The sequence below is a fragment of the Rhinatrema bivittatum genome, chromosome 1 (genome assembly GCF_901001135.1).
Source record: "Rhinatrema bivittatum chromosome 1, aRhiBiv1.1, whole genome shotgun sequence".
Lineage (NCBI taxonomy): Eukaryota > Metazoa > Chordata > Amphibia > Gymnophiona > Rhinatrematidae > Rhinatrema > Rhinatrema bivittatum.
In genome coordinates, this window is record NC_042615.1 from 642,910,981 (window position 1) to 642,931,644 (window position 20,664).

Below are 20,664 nucleotides of genomic sequence, written 5' to 3' on the forward strand. Positions count from 1 at the left end.
AAACACTCAGAATTTTGTTTGGGAAGTCCTAGGCTGGGGGGACTTCTCTTTGATATGGTCTTCCTCTGTGATTGGTTCCCCTATAGGATATTATGAGTGATTCCAAAATCAGAGTTATATCTTGGAATGTGGCTGGAATTGGTTCACCAGTGTAAAGATATAAGATTCTCAAATCTTTGGCAAGGTAAACAGCAGACATTGCATTATTGCAAAAGAGTAACCTTGCGGATATTGAGCATGACAAACTGCAGAGAGATTGGGTGGGGGCAGTAATTGGGGCATCCTCTGGTACAAAAAAGATGGGTGTGGTGTGGGTTTTCCATAACAAATATCTTTTCTCGCTGAACAAGTTATTGCCGATCCCAATGTACGCTTTGTGATAATTAAAGGGTGTCTATTTGGGAAGGCTCTGGTGATATGCATTCTATATGCACCCAGGGGTAGATTTTTTAAAAAAGCGCGTTCGCGTACTTTTGTTTGCGCACCAGGCGCAAACAAAAGTACGCTGGATTTTATAAGATACGCGCGTAGCTGCGCATATCTTCTAAAATCCTGGATCGGCGCGCGCAAGGCTGCCGAATTTGGGCAGCCAGCGCGCGCCGAGCCGCGCAGCCTGTCACCGTTCCCTCCGAGGCCGCTCCGATTTCGGAGCGGCCTCGGAGGGAACTCCCTTTCGCCCTCCCCTCACCTTCCCCTCCCTTCCTCTACCTAACCCACCCCCCCCCCCCGGCCCTATCTAAACCCCCCCTTACCTTTGTCCGTAGATTTACGCCTGCGAGAAGCAGACGTAAATCTACGCGCGCCAGCGGACTGCTGGCATGCCGAGCTCCGACCCGGGGGCTGGTTCGAAGGCCTGGACCACGCCCCTGGGCCGGCGCCACGCCCCGTCCCGCCCCCGAAACGCCGCACCCCGCCCCCGAAACGCCACGTCATCGGGTCCCGCCCCCGACACGCCCCCTTCCAAAAACCCCGGGACCTACACGCGTCCCGGGGTTCTGTGTGCGCCGGCGGCCTATGGAAAATAGGCCGCCGGCGCGCAAGGCCCTGCTCGCGTAAATCCGGGCTGATTTACGTGAGCAGGGCTTTTAAAATCCGCCCGCCATTGTTTATGATCACAGATTTTTCCAAAACATTATTGATTAAGTTAGCAAATATGGATCCATATCCTGTCCTATGGGGGGGGGGGGGGATTTCAATGTGGTACTGGATCCCTTACAGGACCGTTTCACTGGATCTTTGATGGAACGCTTGTCTCGACGCAAGAGTATCCTTTATTTTTGTCAATGTCTCAACTTGCTTGATGTTTGGCACGTTTTACGTCTGCAGGAGCATGATTACACACATTTATCCAGAGCACATGCCTCATAATCCATCACCTTGATTTACAAAATCATTCACCAACATACCACAATCGATCTACAAATTCCTCCCCGCATACACAAATCCACAAGACCAACCAGGGAAGCCTACAGAGGATGCCTCATTGTTCCACCCACGAAAACCACTAATCACAGCACCTTAAGAGACCGAGCCCTTTCCACTGCAGGCCCACCGTTATGGAACTCCATCCCTCCAGAACTCAGAAACGAACCATGTCTCCTAACCTTTAGGAAAAGACTCAAGACATGGCTTTTCAGGCAAGCCTTCCCGAACTCTACCTAATATGCACCACAAATAAATTCTCTACTCAGAGACTGTATATATGAGACGCCATATTTATATTGTACTTTTGTATATAATTAACCTCCTCTATCTCTCTCTATTTCTTACATTCCCAGTTCATTAGCCCTTGTTAATTGTAACTGCTTCTCTTCATCACGTTATTTATGTTTGGTTGTATTATTCGCACCCCTGTTATCTGTAAACCGACATGATGTGAACGAGTTCATGAATGCCGGTATAAAAAAACCTTAAATAAATAAATAAATAAATAAATAATCTCGTATTGACTATTTATTATTTTCCCAAACTAGTTTCTCTCATGTACTTTTGGCAGCTATTGAACCCCTGGAGATCTCTGATCATGCCATAATCTGAGTTGACTTACAATGGTAAGTCAACTTTGCATAGGCTTGCGCGCACCGCCGAGCCTATGCAAAATAGGCTCAGCACGGGCAGGGGGATTTAAAAGGGTTACGCGCACATCTTAGGCGCGTAACCCTTTTAAAATCCGGCCCTAATTGCCTAAATTCCTATGCCTGGTAAGGATCTCTATCGGCTTGAATCATATAGACCTATTTCTCTCTTAAACTTTGATGTGAAACTGTTGGCTAGGATCATGGCAGAGAGATTAGCGCCTTTACTCCCACATCTTATTTCGGAGAATCAAGTTGGGTTTCTGCAGCAACATTACTTGGTGGTTAATATCAGAAAATTGTGGCCTCCCTGATGGTGGTGGGATTTTCCAAGTTAGATTCCCTTCTCATCAGTTTTGATGCAGAAAAAGCTTTTGATTGAGTGGATTGGAGCTTTCTGTTTGCTGTTTTACAGAAAGTGGGGATAACAGGTACTTTTTAAAATATGGTTCAACTTCTATGTTCTGCTCCCCGAGCATCCATTTTACTTAATGGGGGGCAAATCGAATTTGGAATGTGTAGCTTCAAATTTTGCCAGCTAAGATTTGTAGTTTTGTGCTTTTTGCCATATTCTTGTACATTTGCAGTTACATGGGATTTTGGTCACTCTATATATAGTTGATTTGATGAGAAACGGAACCTGATTTTGTATAATTTACCGAATGGGACGGGGGGGGGGGGGGGGAGGTTGGTTTACTCTCGGGGTTTAGAGGGATGGTTCAGTACTGAATGTACTCTAAAACAAAATGTATCTTTTATTATGTGTGGCAAGCATCAGATCACCCGTTTGTTGCTTATGTTGTTCTGTTTCAGTTTAATAAACAGTTTGAACAATAAAGTAGGTGCATACTTTACTCTATGCATGCACATGCAGATGGTAAAGCAAAAGCTTAACTGCAGCTTTTTGAGGTAAAATTAAGTTGTTTGTGTTAATGAATGTGCAATAAATTTTGCACATTTTAACATGCAATAACCAAACAAAGGAGTCAAGGCACGTAGCAATAACATTAATTCTTGCAAAGGAAAAAGATACATGCAAATAGGGGCAGATTTTCAAAGGGTTACGCGCGTAATCCCCAAAAAGCTGCCCCTGCGCGTGCCGAGCCTAAGCCCTGGGACGCGCATATGTCCCGGGGCTTTCAAAAATGGGCGGGGCGGGGGCGTGGTGTGGTGGTGGTTTGGGGGCAGTCCGGGGTGGGGCCGAATCCCCGGCACAGCGTCTTGTGCCAGGGGATGGCGATCTGGTGTGCACAAGCTATGCCTGCCTTAGGCAGGCGAAACTTTTTCAACAAAGGTAGGGGGGAGATTTAGTTAGGGCTGGGGGGTGGGTTAGATAGGGGAAGGGAGGGGAAGGTGGGGGAGCCGGAGAAAAAGTTCCCTCCAAGGGAATGGGGAAAGCCATCGGGGCTCCCTTTGGGCTTGGCGCGCGCAAGGTGCATATGTGTGCACCCCCTTGCGTGCGCCAACCCTGGATTTTATAACATGCGCATGGAAGCGCACACAGCAGCACGCATGTTGTAAAATCGGGCGTAGATTTGTTCGCGACGGGTTGCACAAACAAATCTGCGTGCGCGCATACGTTTAAAAATCTGGCCCTTACTTTTTAAACAAATATTTTTAAAGAGAATTCCAAAAATGATTTCATAATATAAAGGCTACTTTAATAAAAAAAAAAAAAAAGAAAGAAAGAAAAATCACAAATAACTTCAAAAAAATCTATACAAAAATATTATATTTCTATAAACATTCATAAAATTCAAATACAAATATAAAAAAAATCAAATCACAAAGAACACAGGGCCCACACACATTTTCACCAAAAACAATAAACATATAGGACATACAAGACAAGCAAACATAACTCTTAAAAACATAGCTAACGATTTCCTCAAAGATGAGAAGAACAAAACGGACAAAAAAAAAATGCCTTCCTAATCAATATCTTCTTGATACTTTCTAGGCACTTCAGATGGGTAGCCAAAAGTTCAATCATGGGAAGTCTCTTCAAGCAGGCATTGAAAAAACAGGCCAGATGAAAAGAGGACACAGAGACAGTAACTTTCAAATGGTCACACATGCGCATGGTTGTCGGCACACACCCAGAGACGCAGCAGTTTTATAACATTTAAGCATATATGTGCTCATGTTATAAAATAGCCTAGACGCGAGTATATATTCGCCTAATTTTAAACTTGTAGTGCCTAACAGCAAAAGTCGGGTTTAAGCCATGTAAGTGAGGATCTTCTCCTGTTTGTGGTCTAAGGTATATGACGATTAGATTTTGCCTATTATTGTTGCATGATAAAATTGATATGTTTATATTGTTTTCTCATATGAAGTTTGTCTTGATTTATGTGTACTTTCAAATGCAAATAAATGTATAAAAAACCTTAACTTGTGTGTTTGATAACAATATAAACTATATTTATTGCTCAGCATCACCACTGTACATGCTTACAATGTCAGTTGAATTAACATTACATTCTAGTTGTCTTCTTTGGTTTTACTTTAAGCATTAGGGCATCAAACTAGTTACCAACTCTCATCTTGCTGAAGAAGCGTAGAAGATGAGATGTGAACAGATAAAGACCACTTGGTCCACCCAATCTGCCCATTTTTGCCTGTCTACTGTGCTTTCATGACTAAAGTGATGTATTTCTTCTAACAGTTAATTAAGAATGTTGAATTTTTAGGACTGATGATTATTTAGGATGTTTGTCCTGCTTGTGTGGTGAAACTCTTCAAGGTTTCTGTATAAGGCTGTTACTTCTTACCTCCTAGAATATAAGATACTTTGAGTTGGACTGTTCCAGGCATGGTAAGGAGTGGAGAGAGAGATTGTCTCCCAAGTGCATTTTTCTGCAAAGTCTACAAAATTTCAGTCAGTAATGTTGCATGGTCTGAAACTCAGCATGCATTGTGCAGTATCTTAACCATCCATATAACAAGTAAAAATGCCTACTGTGTATTATTCAAAATCTTTTACAATGCTTCACCGCAATTCTGAACAACTGGGAGTAGTTATGCTTAAAACACTGATATAGACACCATCACACATCTGAGAATTGGGTTGGTTCATGCTTTGTGTTTATTCCAGCACTGACCAATCAGGTCCCATCTGTAGAAGGTAATTTGTTACACTTTCCTGAACATGACAGGTCATGGAGATCTTGGGGAATTACAGGAGAACAGGTTAAATAATTTAAAATCTCTCTGCTTGGAAGTCAAACTTTTGATGCAAAGTGCATTGGGCTATTTGCCATATGCACTTTAAAAAAATATTGTTAAGCTCATTCAGTAAAGCTTTATTTTAATGGCACATGCCCAGCATATAAAGCTATGATTAATTGTACCCTACATGTAATGCATGTAGCTCAGAAAACTAAAGCGATATGTCTTATGAAGAATAGTCAAGGCTGAGTGAAGGTGATATCAGACCATTGATCAATTAAAGAAAGTGAGCCCCTCTCCTCAAAATAATAAACATCAGAAATGTATCTAACTTCTAGAAATAAAATGTTAACATTTTAGTGCATTGTATGGCCCCCATTAGTCGGGGGCCCTGGAACAACTGCTTCTTTTTTTCCTCTCTTTAATCCTGTCTTGAGCATTGCACTACAATATTTAGACTGCAGTACATCTTACAAAGTTACAGCAAAAATCCCTGGTGTGAATTTTTGGTTGCTGAAAGTTATGACCCATATTGATATTCCAGCATATTGGTATTGACTAACTGGATACAAATGCTTATTTAAAAAAAATAAAAGTAAGGGGGATAACTTTCAAACAAATGTGCTTAGTGGCATATATGCAAGTATTTTATAACCCATTATTTATAAAATAGGCATATCTCTACCTATGCTTACGCGCAAATAAATGCAATGCATTGAATGTGTGTACTTTTTCTATTGTAAAAATATATGGGGTAGATTTTCAAAGAAGCGTGCGGGCGTACATGTGCGCGCGCTACCCGGCACACACACACGGACACCCGATTTTATAAAATTGGGGGTCGGCGCACGCAGTCTTCACCCATTTCCTTCCCCCTATTCTATCCTTCCCACCCCTTCCCCTAAACTTCCCACCCCCTAGCCCTATTCTAACACCCCCCCCCCCCCCCGACCTATATCTTACCTTTTGTGCCTGCTGGCACATTTGCCTCTGACATGGCGGCAAATGGCCACTATGCCGGAGGCCTCCGGCCGGCCCCCGGACCTCCCCTTTTTTGAAGCTCCGGGACTTAGATGCGTCCTGGGGCTTTATGCTCATCGCTGGGCCTTTATAAAATTAGCCCGGTGCGCGTAACCCCCTCTATGCGCGTAAATCCGGCCTTATGCATGTATATTTTATGTGCAAAACTAAAGTAGGACTTAATTATATACCGTATTTTTCACTCCATAAGATGCATTTTCTTTTCCCCAAAAGTAGGAGGAAAATATCTGTGCATTTTATGGAGTGAATGTAGCATCGTAGACCGTGATGTGTATTACTTGACCTGTCAGCGACGGCGGCAGCTGTTAGAAGAGGGAGTGGTGGGCCCGCGCGAAACCCCGGGGGATGATTAAATGTCCCACTTTACTGCTGAATCCAAGGGCGCCTGGTCAGTTGCCACCCTTTCTGCCGTCTGCGTCTGCCCATCACCCGGGACCTGGGAGAGTGCAGAGAGCCGCCTGACACTTCCAGCCACAACCGCTGACCTGCCGAATCTGCTGAGGCTAGTAACGGGTACGAGGCTCAGTACCAATTGCCAATTGTCTTTGACACTGGGTGGGGTCTGTGTCAGTAGAACCACCTCCAATCACTGTGTCTTAAGCTCTGCCAATCCCGAGAGGCAGATGGGCGGAGCTGGAGTAACGTCCTCGGCTGGCTGCTATCTCCATTAGATGCTGCTGCTGTCTCGTCTAACCTCCACACTGTCTCCAGTGCACACCAGATTTATGTGTGAGGAGGCCAGCAGTAACTGGGTGAGCGGCCATAAATGCTGAAGTTTGTAGTATATAAAGGGAGTTATGGTGGGGTCACTAGTCTAGTAGTAACACAGGCACTGAGGGGATTAAGGGGTATCACTAGCCGTAACAGGCACTGGGGTTAGTCCACCAGAACCTGTGACTAGGATAGTGATATTCTCAGTGCCTGTTACGGCTAGTGATACCCCTTAACCCCCTCAATGCCTATTATTAGAGATCCCACCTTAAAGAGTACATCTAACCATTCGAAAACCACACTTCCCCCCCCCCTCACCTCTCCCTTAGTGGTTAGCCCGGTTCGGGCATTAAAATAAAAAATAAATTCACCTCTTTGCCGCAAACTGGGTGTGGGGTGGGCGCGAAGCACGGCATACCGTGATTGACAAGTCAGTATGCGAGAAGAGTGGAACAAATGGATGGCTGCTGGTAATCATGATCTGACACCTACTGGACGAATGAAGAGGCCCACTATCACTCAAGTTTGTGAATGGGTGAAAACATCATGGTAGTCGGTGAAGGATGAAACCATTGTACGGTCATTAAAAAAAAATGTGGCATTAGCAATGCCTTAGATGGCACTGAAGATGGTATCATATATGAAGATAGCGAAGAATACCAGGGATTGTGAGCAACTGAGCTTCATAAATTCTGACACTAGCGATGATGAGTTCTTGGGGTTCCCAGACAACTAGAAGAGTACTTGAACGTTAAAGTCTCCCCTCATTTGTTAATGACAGTGATGATGGTTCTTAATACTGCTGTTCACTTTACATTGTTGAAATATTACTCTGTTATATTTTATTAAATATTTTAGCACACCATTTGGTTCAAAATATTTTTTTTTCTTATTTTTCTCCTCTAAACCCTAGGTGCGTCTTATGGTCAGGTGCGTCGTATAGTGCAAAAAATACGGTAAATCCCAATTTACATGCATAAGTCAGTCAATTTTAAAACATGCTGGCGTAAATGAAATTAACCAGTCTATTAGTTAGTCCATCAGTTTGCTTAGTCGTTCTCCAGTTCATCATGAGCTTCCTGGTTCTTCAGCCTGAATTCCAACCCCCCCCCCCCCACCTCCCCCTGCCACAGTTCACCCAGATCTCACATCCAGATGGTACTAAACAATAAACATTTAATATCACTTACGCCAGATAATTAGCAGTTGTAAACAATGTGACGGTAACTTTAAAACCAGCACATGAGCGCACATTTGTCGGCCCGTACCCATGGACGTGGCTATTTGATAACTTTTGCGCCTATATGCACGTATGTTATAAAATAGCTTGGCCGCACATATACGTGCACCAAATTTTAAGTGGGTGTGCAAATACACCCAAATGCTGCTTGTACCGCATAAATCGGAGGATTTTAAAGGGGGCGCACACTGACACCATTCCCACTTTTACCACTTTGTCCCCAGTTCACCCAGTTGAGAGAGTTTTTCCAACCCCCCCCCTGATTTAATAGCCTTCACTCCCCCTCGTCATCCCCAACCCTTAAAACCCATTGATCTGCCTATTTATTTTATAACTTACACACCACAGCAGACGTAAAGTTTTGCGGCAGCATACACTGGATCACGTAAGTATTCACACTCATATCTCAGCTTGATGCTCCAAAATGCAGAGCACCACCCACACCCTACCCCTTGTTTGAAAACTTCCAAGATATGAGCGCTGCAGCCTGTATATGCGCATATCCGGGCGGCTTTTAAAATCTGCTCATCGCGCGCGAGCCCAATATATTCACACATCCCCTTATTAATGCGCACATCAGGCTTTTAAAAATCACCTCTATGCGAATAAGTTGGCAAATGTATGCACAGTTTAGAGGCCTCACCTCAGAAAGCCCTTAGACCGCCTCTTTTTTTATGCTTCTATATTTGTGCTTGTGAAAGTGAAAATGCATGCATATTTTTGATTTTTATAAAATAGACTCCACAAATAGAAGCTATTTACATATGTATTTGCTAGTTTTTACACACATAAAGTTTTGAAAATGTACCCCTATATTTGCATTTAGAAACTTACCAGAACATACTGCATTGACATGTGATCACATTAGTCTTGTGCCTCATATCATACACAGCATGTCCCAGTATTTTATCAGTACGAATTAGAGATGTATACATTTCTTGACAATAGGTTTGCCAAATTCATCCATCAAATCTGTTTGAACAAATTAGATTTTCAAAAAAAAATGTGAAATGAATTTCGTTAGGATACAGATCCATTTTGGATACGTTGGATTTCTTTCAAATCTCAGGGTAAAAAAGAAATCAGTGGATTACCCCAGCATCTGTAGAGACCATCCTAGAAATCGAACTGGTTTGATTTGACTTCAAATTATTTGCAGATCTCTGCAGTGGTTATTTGCATCTCTGGTTATTTTTATATAAGTGGGTATTTTTCAAAGCTATTTAGCCATGTAAACTTCCTGATATTAAAATTTCCCTCAGAGCACTTTACAAGTATACATGGGGTTCACAATAAGCATACTTTTACCCACACTAGAAAGGGGTATTCCTTTGGAGACATTGAGGTGGGGGAATATTTATCCATTTTCCACCACCTACGAGGCACCTGCTCCCATAGTTTACCTTTGAAAATTAGCAAGAAAGTAAACTTGATAAAAGTATATTGTGTATGTACTTGGGCCAGTGCAAGGATCTGTAGCACCCTAAGCAGATCAATGTAACATCGCCCCCTCCCCCTAAAACCCACCTTGAGTTGAATGTGCCCTCTGAGAGTGGTAGATATAAACCTCTTACGGGGCTCTCTTTCTCACTGCTGTCATCCCTTCTTTCACATTTTGAAAATGGCGCTCTTGCATGCGTTGGTGGCACCCTGCCCACTGGTGCCACTCTAGGTGACTGCCTAATCCTGCCTAATGGTTGTGCCAGCCCTGTATGTACTTTGCAAATAAGCAGCCTATTCAAAACTACCCCTTAACAGGGTAATTTTAAAAACCATTTCTATGGAAAAACAGTGCTTTACAAGCAGAAAATAAATTTTTGAAAATGTTCTGCCCTATAGGTGGGTAAACGTATGCATATCGGGTAGATTTTTAAAGGTGTGCGCGCAGGTCCATGTGCCGATTTTATAACATGCGCGCACCAGTGCATGCATGTTATAAAATCCAGAGGCCGCGTGCACATGCATGCCGGATTTTATAATCCGCCCGCGCATGGCGGGGAGACTTCCGCAATTTTCTCCCAACAACGCATCCCGACCTTCCTCAGTTCCCTCGCAGTCCGCTCCAAATAAGGAGCGGACTGGGAGAGAACTTCCCTCCTACCTAACTTCCCTTCCCCTTCCTCTCTCCTCTCCTCTCCTCCTCACCCCTAAACCCTTTCTCCTACCTTTTATTTTATTTTGTTGCTTACTGCTCCGTTAGAGCAGAAGCAACTTGCGCACGCCAGCAGTCCCTTCCCTGACACAGCGACAAATGGCCACTGTACCAGCTGCCTCCAGCCCCGCCCCTCCCCGCCACCCGGACCACCCCTTTCCTTCTGCCCGGCACTTCTGCGCATAATGGAAGTTACACGAGTGGCCGGGCCCCTTTGAAAATGCGCACGGCGCGCACAAGGCCCGGCCACACAAGTAACCCCTGTTTTTTACGCATGTGGCAGATTTCAAAATGTACCCTTTGGAGCGGATTTTAAAAGGCCTGCGCGCGTAAATCCTTCCGGATTTATGCGCGCAGGGCTCTCGTGCGCCGGCGTGCCTAGTTTGCATAGGCCACCAGCGAGCGAAAAGCCCTGGGACGTGCGTAAGTCCCGGGGCTTTCGAAAAGGGGCAGGAGGGGGCGTGCCGCGGCGTTTCGGGGGCGGGCCCGGGGGCGTGGCGCCGGCCCGGGGGCGTGGTCGAGGCCTCCGGACGAGCCCCCGGGACCGGAGGACGGAGCGGGGCTGCCGGCGACGCGCACAAAGTTACGCCTGCTGGGGAACAGGCAGCGCACGGATTTTATAAGATACGCGCGACTACGTGCGTATCTTATAAAATCCAGTGTACTTTTGTTCGCGCCTGGTGCGCGAACGAAAGTACACGATCGCGCAAGTATTTAAAATCTGCCCCTATATGTTTTCCTGCAATTAACAGAAGAATTCCTAGGGGCAAGGCCAGGGAAGATTTGGCCCTTACTTGCATATTTACAGTGTAATAAAATATGGGTAGAACAATATGATTGAGCACTCTTTTCAAGTAAAAAACTTGATCCAATTGAGTGATCCACAATTTTTAATATTGAGAACTGAAAAAAACCACCACAGTTGCCCTTGATGACCTAAATTTGTTTCTGGTATGTGTGTTTTTTGCTTTGAATGTTGTTTTACATTTCTCTGGAAACAGTTAAAATCATAAAGTTCCAAAAGGTTTTTAATATTACATTTTAGTACAGCCATGTGGATAACTTTAAGACTTGGGGATAAACCAGGCTTTTCATTTGTCTGTCTGTGAGTTCTCTTTTGGGACATTTGTAGATCATACAGATCTGTGTAACTGAGTAAAAACAAAAAAAATGTACTTTGCAAGCTAAATGTATTGTATGTCATGAAAAAGAATTCCTCAATTACTTTTATACTGTTATACTGAGGATAATTATATACAGTTGTGCTCATAAGTGTACATACCCCTGGCAGAATTTGTAAGATGTGTAGAATTTAAGAAAACATGAGTGATTACACCATGTCTATCATTTTTAATCTGTTTCATATTAAACTATTATGCATCGCAGAATAGCACAATCATTAAATCATAGCAATAAAAGAAATAATAAAATGATCCTGTTCAAAAGTTTGCATACCCTTGAATTTTTGACCTGATAATATACAATCAAGTTGACACACACAGGTTGAGATGGCAGTGAAGGGTAGGTATCCACGCCTGTGCCTTGTTTGATTGTAATTAGTATCTGTGTATAAATAGTCAATGAGTTTCTTAGCTCTTGAGAAACCCTTATGCATTTCATCCAGGGCTGCACTGGCTTTGGTGGTTACTGAAGCATGGGGAAAGCAAAAGAACTGTCAAAGGAACTGTGAGCAAAAGTACTTCAAATTTATAAATTAGGAAAAGAATATAAAAATGTATCCAAAGGTTTGAAAATGCTAATCAGTACTGTTCAAACTGTGATCAAGAAGTGGAAAATTATGGATTCTGTTAATATCAAGCCATGGTCAGATAGAACAAGAAAGATTTCAGACACAACTGCCAAGAAAATTTATCAGGATGCAAAGGGAAAAAACCCACAAGCAGCTTCTACTGAAATACAAGCTAATCTGAAACAAAGTGGTGTGGGTGTTTCAGCATGAAAAATAAGGAGATACTTGAACAAAAATAGGCGGCATGATAGAGTTGCCAGAAAAAAGCTACTGCTGCTCCAATGCAACAATACAGCCTGCTTACAGCCAGATCGCACCTAGAGAAGTTTCAAAACATGGAATAGACTTAAGTTTTTGGGTACTTGCCAGGTTCTTATGGCCTGAATTGGCCACTGTTGGAAACAGGATCCTGGGCTTGATGGACCCTTGGTCTGACCCAGAATGGCATGTTCTTATGTTCTAGAACAAAATAATTTGGAGTAATGAGACCAAAATGGAATTTTATGTTCACATAAATGCTATATTTGGAAAGGAGTGAACAAGGCCTATGAAGAGCAGCTCAACATCATAAAGTATGGAAGTGGATCTCTGCTGTTTTGGAGGTGTGTGAGCTACAGCAGCATAGGGAATTTAGTCAAAATTGATGGCAGTATAAATGGAGCATCTTATCAGAAAATATTGGAGGAGAATTTGCATTCTTTAGCCAGGAAGCTGTGCATGTGGTATCCTTGGACTTTCCAACATGACAATGATCTGAAACATAAGGCCAAGTCGACCCTTCAGTGGCTGCAGCAGAAGAAAGTGGATGTCCTGGAGTGGCCATCACAGAGTCCTGACCTCAACATCATTGAGCCATTTTGGGGAGAACTCAAACATGCAGGTCATGCTAGACAACCAAAGAATTTATAGGATCTGGAGGCATTTTGACAAGAGAAATAGGCAGTTTTACCATATGAGAAAATAAAATGCCTCATTTACAGCTATTACAAAAGATTGCAAACCGTCATTCATGCAAAAGGGGACAATATACAGTATTAAGAACTAACGGTATGCAGACTTTTGAACAGGACCATTTTATTCTTTATTGCTATGGTTTGTTTAATGATCGTGCTATTCTGTGATGTATAATAGTTCAATTTGAAACACATTAAAAATAGAGATGTGTTTTGACTGATCATCATGGTTTTTTTTAATGCTATACATGGTTTTTTTAATGCTATACATCTTACAGATTGTGCCAGAGGTATATAAACTTATGAGTACAACTGTAATAGTCCACATAGGGCTGAAGACTACGTGTAGAAGAAAGTAGAAGTAGACTTCAGCACATATGCGCGAAACCGTGCGTGGTATCCGTACACACATTTATACCTACTTGGGAGCAAGTGCTCATGTGTAGGCTTATATTTACGTGCATTCTTTAAAAAATGGAAGGTGTCTGTGTAAATGGTTTCCTTACGCCAACTCAGCCCGTGGAATGCCTCTGTCTAGTACGTGTAAAAGTGCACGCAGAATTGCTTCCATATGTACAGCACCTGGGGCAATTTTCAAAAACCCATTTACGCATGTAAAAACAACCTGTCTGCCTTGTGGGCACCGACCTCTGAATTGTGCACTAACAGGTAGATTTTAAAAGTGTTGCTTGCACAAATAATCCCCATACACACGTATGTGGACCGTGCGCGAGCAACATGAATTTTAAGAAGCCAGGAAGTACGTGCGTATATACCTGTGCGCACGTCACGAATAAGGAGGCAGAAAAGGGGCGGGGCATGGACATTCCAGGGTGGGGCCAAGATTTACGCACGTAACTCATGTTACCTGTGTAACTACAATGAGAGAGGGAGAGAAAGATGCTGTTAAACAGAAAATCTGAGTTTTGGGGGAGGGTTTACAAGGGTTCTTAGACCCTTGTGCTCTAGGCAGACCAATGTAAAAACGCCCCCCCCCCCAAAAAAAAAAAAAAACCCACCCTGAGTTAAAAGTGCCCCTCTTACAGTGGGAGATACATAGTGTGTCAGATTGTCTAACAGAGGCGTGCTCTCTCCTTGTGTGAGTATGCATCTAAAGGCTGCTCACATATGTGTGGTATGAATATTTTAAATGATACACTTGTACTTACACGCACAAAATAAAATTAAGTGTATTTTTGCTCATGTGCCCAGTTAGTGTTTTTTGGGCGAATACGTGCTCCTTTTAAAATTTACCTGTAAGCCGCAAATGCAAGTTCCATCCCGGTGAGGATAATTTTCTACAGTGTGTAACTTTACTATGCATGTTGCCCCATACAATTATTTGATACAAAAAAAATCTACTTTTTCAAGTGCCATTTTGCCATTCAAAATATCAAAAAATTGACATTAGATTACTTCTTGTTAGTCCATCTGGTGATGAATCTAGGTGTGTTTACCGCTCATTAGACACTGTCCATGGAACTTGCCAGCCAGGCAAACTTCAATTTTCTGAATTCAAAATAAAATCTAAAAAACTGTAAAACGTACCTGTTGACTTTATTTCAATGTGGACAGTTTAAAAACAGCCCCTCTATGTATCTGCATGATGTGTGGATAAGGTCCAGAATAGCAGCATCTTGGTATACTTGACTGTTCCCACCATTAGGAACTTGTGTAGAAGAAGCCTTCAAAAACGTCAAACACTGGTATTTGCTTAGAAATATAAGAATAATCAAAAACTTAGAGAAAGGGAACTATCTGAATGACTGTATGTATTCTAACTGAACAACCAAAATCTATTTTATTATTAATACTGTTTTAATAGAAAGTATATGTTATAACAAAATGAATGGCACTGTCTTTTGAGTGTGGTATTAAGACTAGCTCTTGGGAAACAAGATAAACGTATTCACAGATCTGTTTCTCACATAACAGAACCTGAGAGTCTAATGCTGAAAAGATATTTTGACTTTTTTTTTTTTACTAAATCATTCCTAAATGTATAACATGTAGTAAATAAAATTTCTATTTAGTTAAAACAAATATACTAATCAAAGCTATTAGTAAACTTTTTATTGGGTAATTAAGACATTGCTTATATAGGCAGTTTTAAGGGGATAATAACTCATACAATATCTGTTTACACATGAATTTTATTGTACTATGAGCTGTGTTCCAGTCTTTACATTAATCTTGATCTTTTGGAGCATGCAAGGTTACCTAGGCTCTTTTCTGTAATGCAAAAAGAAGCAAGCACAATATCTTAAGTAGATTTTCCTTCTCTAACACGGTCTTGCAAGTTAATTGTCAACTTTTTGTTCATACATACTTTTAACTTTTATAAATATATCTTCTTTCCATCATTATTGATTCGTCAATGTCTTCCTATTCAGGTGCAATCTAGCTCCTGTGGTGGAGTTTGCTGCAGATGTGGGGACAAAATCTGATTTTATTACCATGAATCCATCCGTTGTGCAAAGAGCATTTGGAGGCTTTCGGAATGAGAGTGACAAAGACAAATTTGTGCATAGACTGTCCATGCTGAATGACAGCGTCCTTTGGATTCCTGCTTTCATGGTCAAAGGTGGAGAGAGGCACGTGGAGTGGGTTAATGCATTAATCCTTAAAAATAAATTGAAAGTGCGAACTGCTTATCCGTCACTGAGACTTATTCATGCTGTCAGAGGGTAAGTGTCTAGAAAAGCTTGGTCTGTCCTTGGCAAAAGAGAGTACATAGCTAAAAATAAAAAAGAGTTTCATTAATTCTCTCAAAGAGATAAACAATTGTTGCTGCTTTCATGATGGACAATATTTATTTTGTGAAATCAGATTTGATTAGTTTAAAATGTATTTTTCATTGATCTGGTGGCCCATACAATAAAACTTATACAAAATCAGTTATAGCATGGGCCTATCAAATCTTAATGGGCTCATTAAGCCACATAAGAAGCCATGAAAAAAGATTTAAAGGTAAATTTTAAAACCCGAGTGTGGGCGTCCATGTGCGCGCGGTTCCCAGAGCACGCATATGGATGCGCCGATTTTAAAACATGCGAGCGTTGAAGCACGCATGCTATAAAATCCGCTGCCCGCCCGCACGCACATGCGCACCCGTGCCGACTCACGCACGTAAGGGAGGGAAATTTTACAAGATGCACGCCGCGATGTGATAGGCCCTTTCCCTATTTCCCTCCCAGTCCGCTCCAATAAAGGAGCAGACTGGAAAGGAAATTCCTAAACCGCCTAGCTAACCTGCCTCCCTCTTCCCTTATCCACCCGACCCCCTAAAACCCCATTAACTACCCTTCTTTTTTTGTTCTATTACTTACCTGCTCTCCAGAGCAGCAGTAACTTGCGCAGGCCAGTCGGCTCCTGGAGCATACTTCATCGGGACAGTGCCTAATAGTGCTGTTCCGGCCCGCCCTCCCTAAACCCGTTCTTCAGCATGTACTGGGAGATATATGTCTGGCCTGGCCTGGCCACATGAATATCTCCCGGTATAGGCACGCTTAGATCTTTTAAAATTAAGCCTTTAGCGCACTCACTGTTTTAAAAAATTTTTTTTTTTCAGAAATAGCATGTTCACAGAAATCTGAAAATGCATTGGTTAAATAGCTTGAACATGCTATTGAGCATCCACTTGAGAAATAACAAGCTTATATTAACACCAATCTGAGTTAGATATGAAATAACAGCTATTTACCAAGCTCTTGCTACATAGCATGAAGGGAGAATATACCATGTACATTATCCTTCATTTGTGTACAGGCTTGCTAATGTCTTGTATGACCCCTTTTAAAATGCATGGTATGGCCTTCCTTTTAGAGCTGACTATTTGTAGTGGAGCACAAGAGGACCTTAACGTGGATGCTAAAGTATATTGCTTAAGCTCTTTAATGTTATTTAATAGGGGTGTTAATTGATAAAACTTTTGTTAAGTTTTATTTTGTTCCACCCCCAATGGTTTTTTTTTTTTTGGTTTTTTTTTTTCATTTAATGTGCGCTATTTCACATTTATTTTTTTTTCTCTTTGAGTAACAAGATGATTTGTCCAAGGAAGATATCTGAGAAACTGCAGCTGCCATTCATTCAGTAAAAGAATGGTTTTATGTACATAAATGGCTATTATAAAATCATCCAGTGCTCTTTTCATGTAAAAGCATGCAAGTAACCCGGTTTTATGTGTACTTTTGCATAAACTGAAAATATGCATCCCAGAGGGTGGAGTTGAATCATATGCATGTGATTTTCCTGTTTAAAAAGGGGCTGATGCAATACCTGCTGTCGGACGCAGGTTATTTAGGCGCTAATCCACCCCCTAATGCAATAGGGGGATTAGCGCCTATTTAACGTGCGTCCAACGTGGAGTGAATGAGTTAGCGCTCATCACATGCAAATACAAGCGACCATAGCGCCTCCTTCCTAGCGCGACCCCCTAATTTACATATTGCATGGCGCCCCCCCCTTGCGGGCGCCATGCGTGTGTTAAGAAAGCGGGCACTGAAAAGCCAGCGCCTGCTTTCCGCTAAGATTATTGCATCGGCCCTCAGTATGCACATAAGTGTACGCCCCCCAGTTATGCTCTCTGTGTATATCTGACCACTTCACTGCAAATTTTCAAAGCAAACGTATAGTCATAAGTTTGTTTTGAAAATCTTTGATAAAGTCTGCGTGTACAATGTACACGCAGACTTTACTGCAACGAGGGCTGTTTCAAAATTGCCCTCTCTAAGGCTATAAAGCTGATATATATGCTCTTGAAATGATGCCTTTCTTTTATTTATGCTTGTAGAAAAATTCTTTCAGTGAATTGCTTCAAAAAACTATCTTTGTGTCACATTTTCCGTGAAATAAGTACAATACTGTTTATTATGTTTTCTTGTCTCATTGAGATGCTGAATGGGAAGTGATCAGATTTAAGGATTTACAGGGGGGGTTTTTGGTTTTGCCTTGCGTAGAAAAACTTTAAATTCAAAATCCCCAGATTCTCATACTACATTTCTACCAATGGCTAATGTGGGATTTTTTTTCCTCTGTAAAACTGCCAACTAGAAAACTAAAACTAGCTATTATTAAATGTGTAACAATTTATTTTCAGATGAATTTAATCTTTCACACCAACAGGATTTTACAGTTATGGTCATATGATTTGATATTTCATCTTCCCTCTTCTCCCATTGCCATATAAAATCCCACACTAAAATCTAACTTGGTTGTATCTTTTTATATAGAGGGAAGAAAACATTCCAAAACAATTACAAATCAATGTACTAGACAGAAAGACAAAGTATATGACAGAATCTATAGCTGTGACACTGACACATACTGCTTTGCTGTGCTAATTAACTAGAGCTAACTTCATGTTTGAATAGAAACAATCAGTGAAGCTTCAGCTGGCACAGAAGATGGATGAAAGTAATTCAAAGAAAACTGTGATTGTTTTTTACCATATAGAATACATAATTAGGAAAGATCAAATACACAGAATTCATAATGCAATATCAGACTGTTAAATACCAATTAATATATCTTATGTTCTAATGTGTTTCTTAATCCTGATCAGTCTGTTTTTCAAGATAGCTGTAACAGACATGCAGGAGATGGAGAATGAGTGCATGAAAATCTATTGTAGGCAAATACATCCCATAGATATTCACTAAGGATATCGTGAAAACTAGACTAGGTATGCCTCCAGGACAGGATTGAGAATCTCTGCTCTTATACTAATACCTGATATTAATCCACCATCATTTGTTTGATGGCAATACTAATTTCTGTCTGGAATGTGTTAATGCAAACACTTTCATTCTTACCTATGTACAACAGCAGTCTACTACCAACAAAACACAAACATAATTATGTAAGAGCGTGCAGTCAGAGAGTGCACTTACAGAATACAACAGGTAGACACTTGGTGAATTATACAACCCATCCTCTCTCTGACTTTGATATAGGCTGGTAATTCCTTGTCAAACTTTTATAGTTTTATGAGAATGCACCGCAAGAAAAAAATATAGAGAATTTGGTCTAGTTATTTATAAACAAATAACTATGCAAAGAATTATGAAAAGACATAGAACTATTTGAGAGAGATGATTCTGAGATAGAATGTACATAATTTAAATTATTACATAGATATTAGGGGTATGTATTTATGTATAAGGAATCCAAACTGAATCAGACAAATTTGTTTTGGTTTGATGAAAATAATGAGTAGCAAAATAATGAGTAGCAAACGCCCCAAATATCAACAAAAATGTGTGTTTGCATTGGTTTTTGCTTCCCATTAAGTTCTATGGGACAAGCTCAAAGTAGTTAGCAACTGGTCATGTCCGTCACTTGACCCTAGACTGACTGGAGACAGGATAGGGAAGAAGCCAGGAAACAGGACTAATCAAACTCAATCATTTATTAAACCAGTATATCCTAGCTTGCTTCTGGGTGGATTGGCAGTGACTTCCTCTTTGGTTTTTTTTTATTTGTTTGTTTTTTTAAGTTGAAAATGAAAGAGAGAATCTGGCCATTTCAGTTCCCTTGTCTGTGGACAAGGTTTGCTTGTGTAGCTGTGAGAGCTAAAGAATAATTGCAAAAAATACTGAGAAAAGTCTGAGGGACTAAAATTTAAAAGCAAGGTGGGTTCTAGCTTTGCTGTTGTCACCAGATCTTAATTTTAAAAATGATGGTGCCCTTCGCCATAATACTGGGGGTGAGGGATTTCACCCCTGGAAATGAAAGAGCAGTGGGGCGGTTCCAGTTTGAGTGTCTTCAGAATTTGGCACCCTAGGCACTTGCCTATGTTACCTATGTCTAAATCTGGCACTGGTTGTCACACTATCAATCACACAATAAACCCACACACACCAACCTGTGTATTCCAGTACACCCCAATGTAAACAAACCAAGCAAATGATGTACTGGTCTCTTATTAATGTAGCACTCTATCACCAAATATACTTATGTAAGACCCTCTATTCACGAGCAGGAAATTATGTTGCAACTCGTTTATCATAGGGGTCTATGTTACTTTAATTATCATTCCTCCGTCTATTTTGTTTACTTGAATTTTTTGTAGTTTTTTTTTATAAAAAGTTACCACGAGAATTATAGGGAAAATCCCAACTAAGCAAGTCACATGAGTAAATATTGAAATGGATACTTATCCACGCTGAAAAGGTCCCAAAAAACCCGACATGGCCATGTTTCGGATGGCAGTCCTGCTTCAGGGGAAAAGCGGAAACCAATTCAACAAATCCATCTTCTTACGGCGATTTTGTCCGTGCAAATCCTTTTCTCAAAGGCGGGCAGAATTTCAACCCGCTGCAATTTTCTGTTTGTCACACACCATGTTACTGTGTGTCAAAAATCATTTTTCTGTTTTTCAGTTATACAGCACACAGTGTAGCTGTAACACTGGAAAAAGAAATAAAAAGAAGGAAAAGTCAATGGGAGAACTCTGTAGTAGGTGCAATAGTGTTAGTCAGTGTACTGATACAGAGATTTTTAAACTGCAGAAGTGCAGTTACTAACTACAAAACATGACAAAAGAGCCATGCTTGAATTTTTGCTTCTGA

General features: G+C 41.3%; 1 protein-coding gene across 1 annotated transcript in view; it reads left to right on the top strand.

Annotated features, from left to right (window-relative positions):
• Positions 1 to 20,664, top strand: part of ST8SIA4 (ST8 alpha-N-acetyl-neuraminide alpha-2,8-sialyltransferase 4) — a 324,338-nt gene that overhangs the window by 176,353 nt on the left and 127,321 nt on the right. Inside the window, exon 4 of the mRNA XM_029572693.1 lies at positions 15,487 to 15,780. Coding sequence (XP_029428553.1) covers positions 15,487 to 15,780 — 294 coding nt within the window. The remainder of the gene's footprint in view (positions 1 to 15,486; positions 15,781 to 20,664) is intronic.